Source organism: Dryobates pubescens, chromosome 5 (assembly GCF_014839835.1).
Source record: "Dryobates pubescens isolate bDryPub1 chromosome 5, bDryPub1.pri, whole genome shotgun sequence".
In the NCBI taxonomy this organism is placed as follows: domain Eukaryota; kingdom Metazoa; phylum Chordata; class Aves; order Piciformes; family Picidae; genus Dryobates; species Dryobates pubescens.
In genome coordinates, this window is record NC_071616.1 from 35,450,819 (window position 1) to 35,459,956 (window position 9,138).

The following is a 9,138-nucleotide window of genomic DNA, read 5'->3' on the forward strand; positions in this document are numbered from 1 at the left end:
TAATTATGGATACTTCTGCTTTAATTGTTTCATGGAGATACATCAGATAGAAAAAAATATAGTCAGAAATAGCTGCAAACTTTCCAGCACAGGCCTAGAATAGAATTAACCAGGTTGGAAAAGACCTTTGAGATCGAGTCCAACCTATCATCCAACACTATCTAATCAACTAAACCATGGCACCAAGCATCCCATCCAGGCTACTTCCAGATCCTCTGTCTGTCTTCCCACTCAGATGAAAGTGAGACAATGGTACTAGGGCTTCCTGCTGGCACTGAAGTCCTACTCAAGCTGTACCTGTTTTCTTTGCCACCTTACTTGATTTAATGAGTAGAAGGGCTTCAAGCTCGCAGCTCTGCAGGAGTATCTGGCTGCCGGGATGGGTGGCTTACTTTGAATGCCTCTAACTCCAGGAGAGCTTTGTTTATTCTGGTTATTGTAGGATATGGACCCATATCTACTTTGTACCTGCAAAAGGAAAAGAGTTTGTGATCAGAAGGGCAGAGCAGTGTGCTGTGCTTGCCCAACATGCAAGAAAAGGTTCATCTTTTTTTTAGGTTTATTTCTTCCATCTTCAGGCTCTCACACAGAGTGCAGCACAGCATAAGAAGGCACTATGCTCTTCCTGGGAATTGTGCAGCCACTACTAGCATAGGTTTTCAACAAATATAGTCTGATTAATCTTTTCCCACTGTGTGTAGTGTAAATATAGGGGAAATAGGGAGAAAGGATGTGGAGCATGAGCAGCCTTAACTTCTCTAAGGCCATAAGATCAGGCTTCTCCCAGGAGCCTCTGGAAGACAGCACAGCTCCTCATTTCCAAGAGCTTCCAAAAGAGACAGTATTTGTGACAGGAAAATGAATGCAAAGAAGAATCCATAACTGGATAGGCCAGGCAGAAGGGATGCTCTTCTTACAGGCACAAGGGGCAGCAGAAGCTAAGCTCTGACAGCCCATCACAAGGAACAGATGCCCTTGAAGAGTGCCGCTAGCTTAGCTGTAATTACCTTTCAGCATTGAAAACTTGAGGTACCAAGCACAGATCAGCCATGGAAACCTGCGAATGTAGCAGAAAAAAAGAGGTCAGAGTAACTCAGAGCCTGTCCCATCACATTTCAGTGTGGCAGCAGGCTTGGAAGCAGGATAGAAATTATTTTATTGTCCAGTACAGAGGAGTTGTCCTGACAATCTCATTCTTTAATCTAGCAGTAATAATACAACAATGGTGCATGGAAAGGAACTTCATAGTTGTCACTAGCAGAATAAGCCATCACCCTCTGGGGAGCTTCGTATCTACCAGCTGATTGTGAGGACCTCAAGGACACAGTGCTTCTATGGCAACTGCCTCTGAGCAAACAAGTCTGCTGGCAAGCTACAGAGGGAAGCAATGGAGGGAGGAGGGAGTTTGCCTGGCTGGGAGGAGTAAATTTTGCATGTTTGTATTGCAGGATTATCTAGCAGCTCTGGCCAGTGTCAAGGCTTGATATGTGATAGTGCCTTTGCACACAGGCTCAGTGACTCACCATGTGAAAAGACTCAAGGACGTGCTGCTTAGCAGCACAGAAGCAGTTGTCATCCCATTCCCCAGGTCACAAAGTCCTGAGTGCCCTTCAGAGGGCACTCAGCACAACATCTTGTAACTAGCCTTTGCCCACCAAGGGTTCCAGTTCCATAAGGCTCCTATTAGAAAATCCTCTGCATTAGTGTATTGCAGAAGCTTTCCTGTTTTGTCAGCCTTTTATAGGAAAGATCCAATTTCCTGCTAAACAGGACTACTAAAGGGGAGAGGCCCAAGAGGCCTCTACCTTGGTAAGGGTCAGAACAGCTTTTATGTGAGCTCTCTGAAATCTATCCATGTTAGAACTGGACAAATAGAGCAGAAAAATACAGTACAGCTTGGTTAACGGCTCCACAGAGCAGAGCTAAGAATTGAATCTGTGTTACTTGAGCCAAGCGTTGCTCCTATGACAGAACTTCAAATCTCATAACAGATGAAACATATGTAATCTATTTCCACATTCTCTAGTAGCAGCAAAATCCTAGGTACAGCTGCAGAGTGGCCATCAGCAGGTTAGAGGTAGGGACAAATAAACATCTTTGTAACTACCTGCAAGTCAGTAAGGACCTAAATAGGATTCATGCAGCTGTTTCTCTTAGGGTGAAGGTAGCACATGTAACTCCAAGCACAGGGTGGGGTTGTGCTGTGTCTCCACAACTTCCTTCCTTTCCTATTTTGTGGAATATACAGGAGTTCTCAGCTCTTCAGTGGTACACAATACTCTGTCAGATACTTACTTCATCCCCCACACAGTAGCGCCCAGCAGTGTGCTGCAGAATCTGCTCCAGCGCTGTCAAAAGAAGTGGTACATTGGAGTGAGATACAGGAAACTCATTTTGAAAGGGACACCAAAGATCTTTTAGACTGTGAATTATGAGCAAGTGCATTTTCACTCTGAGATAAATATCAAAAAGGAACTGTATGGAACAGAACCTGGAAGAAACAGAAATCTTACAACAGTGTAGTCATGGGAGTCTTTACAGTCCTTCAGCTTTTTGGGACTAGGGATTTTCAGCTGCTTCACACAATGCACCTGAAATACTAAGAGGGCAGTGTGGGGGTACATGACTGGAGAAGGGAAAAATGCAGAGGTTCAGTCTGTTTGCACCTTTGCAGAAGTGAAGACATGCCTACCATTCCAGCATGTGGGAGAAATGGGTTTTGAGGAAACAAAAAGCACCACATTTCTCCCAGGGAGGTAACTAAATATTCTACTACTTGCTAGATTCTGTGGGATTTTGCCATCAAGTATCTTTTGTCTGATTACAAAAGCATATAAATATAGACTGATATATCCTTGAAGCACAAGACTCTAATCTTGGAGTAGATGCGTGGAAAGAACTGCCGTCAGCCCTCCTATTTCAGGATGAATCAACTGCTGCGGTATAGAGGAAGCCTTAGGCCTTTCCCTTGCATGCACAGAACTGCCCTGGACAGCATCCCTCCTCTGAGACCCTGGAGAGCTACCTGGGAAAAGTCCTGGGCAAAGGACTCAGCAGAAAGAGCACTACCTCTGCCAGCAGGGTGGGACTCCAGTACACCAGTTTAGGGAGGGCTGTTCTGTTCAAAGAGGAAAGTAGAACCCCAGAGGTGAAGCATTCTGAAGGGTCAGTTGAAGTGCTGCTCATTTTGGCTGTGGGACGCACCTTTAAAGCCAGATGTGATGCAGTTCTGAGCCCATTCCATTTTTTTCTCCCCCATTTGATTCAGGATGCTCAGGTTCTGCAAAGGCAAGCAGTCTGCAGGTTAGATTGACCACTGCTGGCTGCAGCTTACCCACTGCCCCATTCAGTGGAGGAGAGGAGTTGAGGACTTGCCAAACTGGAAGCCCTAGCCTGCTGGATCAGCCCTGTTCTCACCCTTACTGAATAATGTATTCTGCTGTCTTAGAGCTGTCCTTCTGTACCAGCTTTGTCTCTGACCTTTGGGTTGCTCAGTTGTCTTCTTCCTAAACCATCCTAGGCCCAGCAGTGAAACTCTGTGGGTTCTGCTGTTTCTGGAAAGACCCCTGGGGTGCTATAGGATTCTCCCTGTAGGCAATACATATTGTTGTCATTGGCAGATGAGGCAGAGGCCAAGCAGAGATTGCATCTGCTAACAGCCTTAAGGTCTGCTTATCTATTGGCTGAGCTTTTCAGAGATACAGACACCTAGAAACCCATCCTGGGTTTCTCATTAGTATGGCTATGACAAGACAGTACCTGGAGTGGCTGAATGCCAGAGACGATGTGTTCAGCAATCATTCTGACTTGGGCTCTTTTCTTTGGATCCTGGGGCAGGAGCCTGGGGTTAGGATGGGTGTCCTCTAGGTAATGAAGTATAGCTAGCTGTAATGAACAAAGAGATAAGGGGAGGTAATTGGAAAGGTATCTGGGAAAGGGAACCTCATCCAAGAGAATACAACAGCTTTTGAATGAAGCCACAGAATGTCCCCTTCGATGTCTGCTTGGGACCTTGTCATTTAGCTCAGTTGCAACTTCAGGCAAACCCTGGCAGAGTCATGTAAGTCAGACCATAAACTGCTCAGTGGAAAGTGAAGATACAAATTAAAGATGAACTGAGATTAAATTCTATGCAGCAGTTTCCTAGCAGAGGCTGTGTGCTATTTCTGCCCCAAGTGGGACTGTTTATCACAGCTGCCATCTCTTTTCCAATACACAGATAAGAGTTCTGGTGGAAAGATGTGGCAAAGTTGTCACCAGACTGGGTGGCAGATTGGAGTGAATGGTTAATAGGGATGTGGTAACTTACTGACTGAGAAAGGGTGATGCCATCAATTTTCAAGGCTGGGACTTGCTGCATTGGGTTAATTGCCTTGAATTCAGCAGAAAACTGTGGAAACAAACCTGAGATTAATGCAACAAGAAATTTTTCTTCCTATTTGTTTTCCTCTAGAACTCAGTTACCACTTATTTTTTTTCACCTGGCTTTATCCCTTTACCTCAGTATCAATATTTGAGTAAGTTGTGCTGTACTATTAACCTACAGCAGGCTCTCACTGGTGCTCAGGGATTACTGTTACCCAGGGCCAGACTGCCTTACCTGCTGATAAAGCATTGGTACAAATCCCAGGACAAGCAGTGCTACAGCAGTGTCACTATTACTGTTCTAGTTCTCCAACTCCATCTTGGCCCATACTGGCAGACCAAGCTGGTGCAACTACCTGGCATACAACTCCCTGCTACAGCCCCCTCAGTAAGTTCTCAGTGAGGATATCTTCTAGCAACCCACCTCTTCCCTTGACAGGCCTTTTGCAGCCCCTTGCTATATCACTCAGCATCGCTTAGACATGCATCCCCTGCCACACACACACTTTCTGGTATTGAGAGAGGTCAAGTCTGTGTTTAAATTGTGGTGCAGCTTCTCTGAAGTCTGTATGCCAGATACATTGTTGTATCACGCTAAGCAGGAGCAGAAGACCTTCAGCCTTATGACATTCAGTCACAGATGTTCAAGAGATGGAAAACCTTTAGTCTCCTGCAGTCATTTTCTCCCTGTCTTGCATGCCAGAGAATACTGGCTGAAAGCACCTATTAATTACAGAGAAAAGGTGAGGAAATGAGTGACTTTGGTTGTGAACTTTCTAGTGCTAATCTCAATTCTCCCAATAATCCCCAAGTTCAGCACCCCTGGAGAAAGCAATGGTAGCTGTATCCTTACCTGCTGCCCCCCATCCTTCAGGAGGTTGACTGGCACCAGGTCATAGGAAATCCCTTTCAGAGCAAGTGCTAGGGAAAGCAGAGTGTACAGCTTCAGACAGGCACACTGAGACCAGTTCCATTGGTAATGGGCTCAGGGAAATGTTACCATCTCAGTTTGAGAAAAGAATGGCTTTAAAACCACAGGAGACCCTATCCCTCAAGAAAATTGGCCTGACTCCACCAAGAGGATAGTGTTCTGGTATTTGCCAGACCAAAGCACTAAGGATCAGTCCTAGCAAAAGCGCTGCATTCTCCAAAGTAAGCTTTGCCAGTCTGCCACAGAGCCCCTCCTGAACTGGCTTACAGAAGGCAGGGGGCCCTGAACTCACCTGCAAAACAAGTAGGGACTGTTCCCAGCCCTGCTTAGCTCTCAAGACCTAGGCAGAGCAGAGACTGAGGCAGTACCTGTGTAAAAACAGTGTAGAGCCCCTCTAGACAATGTGGAAGAAACAGCTACCTGCAGCATGTTAGCTTTACAAAAGGAGTCCTTCCCTCTAACTAGCTGCAGGCTGAGTGACGCCCTCCTGTCTGCTCCTGCTGCAGAAATGCCTCACAGTTCCAGGTTCATGTTTGCTGATCTTCCTCTTAATAAGTGACTGATTAACTGTGTCAGTGAGGGGGAGTATTCTGCAATAACACCAAAACAGTAAGAGATAAACACTGGATCTTACCGATTCTCACTCTCCATGAGCAGGAACTTCGAAAGTAGCTATAAAGGATCGGCTGAGAAGAGAAAGAGATAAAATGGTTGTATGGTGGTAACACCAGAGCACTGTAAGGAGAACAATGCATGAACAGAAGGCATTTCAGGAAGTGTAAGACAAGAAAAAGCAACATTTTGGGCCTAAAAGGCTCCTTTCTGAAAGTAACTCTTTTTTGGGTGCACCGCTAGTGCCACTGCCACTGTCCTTTCATGCTGACCCTCTGATATTCAGTTGCACTTGAGGTTTCCAGCACTGCACAAGATTACCCTTTACAAAGCTTCCCTCTTCCTCAGACCTTGCTAACTTCTAACCCATCTTAGATTTCTAGGACAAATTCCCCACTGATTGGTGCTAAGCACCTGCACTGGGTATTTGTGTGGCAAGAAATAGCTTTTCCAGCCGCACAGGGGAGGGCCAGGCCTCTTTCCAAGCAAGAGTTTCTGCTGTTTGAGATGAAAGCCAAGAGGGTGGACAATTAATCTCTACCTGAACTCTAGCACTGAGGCAGCTTTCCCAGATGAGTTTACCCTGTTCAAGCTCTCACCTTTTCAGATGCCATGGTCAGTGTATGCAGTCTACTCCACAAACTAAAACCAACCTTTTTGCTTTCCTTTTAAAGGCACCTGCAATGGGGGAAGGCTTCTCTCCTAAAGCCAATGAGAAAAGGACTATGCTCCCCAATCTGTGCCCAGGACAGAAAAGCCAGCCAGTCAGATCCAATCCCGAGCAACTGCAGTCAGCTGGGTCCACATCCACATCTCCATGCATCATGTGGCAGCCCCAGCCCTGGTATTAGAACCAGGAAGCACATTTAGGAACCATCCTTATTTCTCTGTCTTTTTGTCCAGGAATAAAAGAAGATATCTAGAGAGTCAGGCTCTCAGCAGTTTTTAATGCAGAAATATATCCCTGGGGAACAAACCAGGGATCTGAAACCACGTGCAGATTTTCTGTTTCACTAGGGAACGACTGGAAGCTCCCTGAGCAGCAGCTGGCTTTGCAGGGAGGGCCCCTAGGGTCTTCCTGTAGCCCTCCTCTCAACAGTACCAGCAAGTGCAGAGGGCTTTTATATTGCAGGCTTCTCTGCTCCTGGGCCATCTTTGTGCAAAATATGAACCTTGGGGTTTTTTTCTGTTAAAATCTTGTCTTTACCCACAGGAAATAGGTACTTGTGCATGTCTCTAAATAAACCTGTAAGTCTTGTCTCTCCTTCCTTTCATAGATTCCCAAGGCATGTCAGGGAACCCTCTGTGTCTCCACTCTCCCAAAAAGCATAGAAATCATACCAGAGACCAAAAGCAAGGAGAGGGGGGAAAAAAGGGGGGTGGGGGACACGACAGATATTTGCTTACTGATACAAAGTCTGCCACCAGGAAACCAGAGGCCCCAAGGCTCTCTGTGTCTTTTTGTAAACATGATGTTTCTCTTACAATTTAGAATGGTTTAGCTATCTTTAAATGAGGTATGCATTTGATTAAATTAGTTGAAGTTTACTGGAGAAATGGACTTTAAGTTAGAAGGTAAGTGATGGCAGCACTGGCAGAAATTTTCTGGACAAAGTATTTGCTGATTTGCTTAAATTCTCTGGTTCTGGAAGCAGAGCACTAGAAATCTCTGCTATGCTTTTTATTGAATGTCTAGCCTGCTGCATTGCAAAAAAAAAAGAAACAGAAACAGTGACTTCAGAAGGGAAACAGACAGCATTCATTACACTCATTTTTTGGCTCAGAAATTCATGTCCTTCACCCCATCTGTTTTGGACTCTGGCTTCTTAGCTAGCAGAGTAATTTCTCCTGACCCTCTCTACGGATCTTTGGTTTTGCAGCCTGCAATATCATTTGTCATAAATTGTGCTAAGCTAATTGCTTCACTTTATGACGTCCAGGACGTGGAAGACTTCACAAGAACATGAAAAACAACCCATTCCTCAGCTGGGAACTATGTCTCCAGAGGCTGGGGCCTGGAATGATCTCTGAAATTCATGCTGTTTTGCTCCCAGTGGCAGGGCAGATCACAGGCAAAACAATCAGCTAAGTAAAGCCTAGAAATAGCAGGAGTATTTTCATCCTCAGTGGACAGGTCTCAGAGTGACTTTATATCTAGTCCTCCTCAGAGGAAAAGCTGAGCATGGACCAGGAAAGTAGCAGGGAAGAAGTGCCTCCATTTACAACCTGGTGAGGTATAATCCCCATAAGCTGGAGGCTAGACCTGTTGGAACTGGGAGGACAGTAGGACATTTCCTTGATGTCTACTGAGATTTCTGGTTTGATTCTGGTTTAATTTCCAGTATCAGTGGCACAGTGAAGGAAATCTGGGATTAAATTCTAATCCAGAATAGAAATCTGGGAAATTAATGTCACTGTTTAGGAAGATGGAAGAGTCACCCCAAACTTTGTCTGTTAAGCTCTCAGGTTTCCAAGCCTGCCCACTTCAGTATGGTCTTCTCTGGATACCACTTCTTCCCAGGCTATATTCAGGATGCACTTGCAAAGGCAACATCTTTCACCTCTTTCTTGAGACTCATCACTCCTGTACATACCAATATACACAGGGCAACCACCCACATGGGACATGAGAGAGAAAACTGCTCCTTGGAGTTTTGTGTAGGGGAAACCTCGGTGTCTGAAAGGCGCCGCTTGTATCCTGCTGCCTTGACAGATAAGGGTATAGGCAGGAAGTACAGCTTTGCTCCGGAACTCAGGACCTTTCTGCAGCAGCTGCTGGCGTTAGCAGCCCACATGGCTCAAGCGAACACCACCACTGCTTTAGTTTTGCTTAGCATGGTTACAGATTCCACGTTCCCCACTGAGGCAGACAGGAGGCTGGGGCTGCAGAACTCTCCGGAAGACACCGTGCACGAAGGTGCACTCCCCCCGGTAACCACCATCGGCACCTTCTCGGGGATCCCGGGGCAACTAAAGCCGATTTAGGTCATCCCAATCAGCTGCCGAGGAGGGCGGCGAGCCTGCGCCCCAAACTCCGTCCCCCATAGCTCTGGCGCCGCCATCGTCCCCCGCGCCCCTCCCGCCCGGCGGGGACGCTCCGCAGGGAGAGCGCGGAGCCGGAGCCAGCAGCAGCACCGCGTACCTTGGCTGCAGCAAAGCTCATCCCGCGCCGCGACCCCTTGCGGGGACTCTGCAGGATCACGGTCAGGCCCGGCCCGCTATAGAGCCGT

General features: G+C 46.5%; 1 protein-coding gene across 3 annotated transcripts; it reads right to left on the reverse strand.

Annotated features, from left to right (window-relative positions):
* On the reverse strand, positions 1 to 9,120 carry GSTZ1 (glutathione S-transferase zeta 1). Of its 3 annotated transcripts, none has more exons than XM_054161996.1 (9): positions 9,051 to 9,120; positions 5,931 to 5,982; positions 5,219 to 5,286; positions 4,310 to 4,390; positions 3,760 to 3,885; positions 3,205 to 3,280; positions 2,296 to 2,348; positions 1,008 to 1,057; positions 1 to 468 (listed from the first exon to the last, which is right to left on the reverse strand). In XM_054161996.1, the coding sequence occupies exons 1-9, from the start codon at positions 9,069 to 9,071 to the stop codon at positions 342 to 344; spliced, it is 654 nt and encodes a 217-aa protein (XP_054017971.1). In that variant the 5' UTR covers positions 9,072 to 9,120; the 3' UTR covers positions 1 to 341. The 3 variants fall into 3 exon arrangements, with proteins under 3 accessions (XP_054017971.1, XP_009907653.1, XP_009907652.2); XM_009909351.2 differs by lacking the exon at positions 9,051 to 9,120 and adding an exon at positions 6,508 to 6,589; XM_009909350.2 differs by lacking the exons at positions 1 to 468; positions 9,051 to 9,120 and adding an exon at positions 6,508 to 6,586 and having other exon boundaries at positions 972 to 1,057.
* Positions 9,121 to 9,138: the final 18 nt, after the last annotated feature.

Excerpts from the sequence above, each read along its gene's own strand:
- GSTZ1 (XM_054161996.1), bottom strand. The coding sequence starts at position 9,071 with ATGAGCTTTGCTGCAGCCAAG. Across the intron at positions 3,281-3,759 it reads CTGGCATTCAGCCACTCCAG|AACCTGAGCATCCTGAATCA; the intron begins GTACTGTCTTGT and ends TTGCCTTTGCAG. Across the intron at positions 1,058-2,295 it reads GCTACTGTGTGGGGGATGAA|GTTTCCATGGCTGATCTGTG; the intron begins GTAAGTATCTGA and ends CTACATTCGCAG.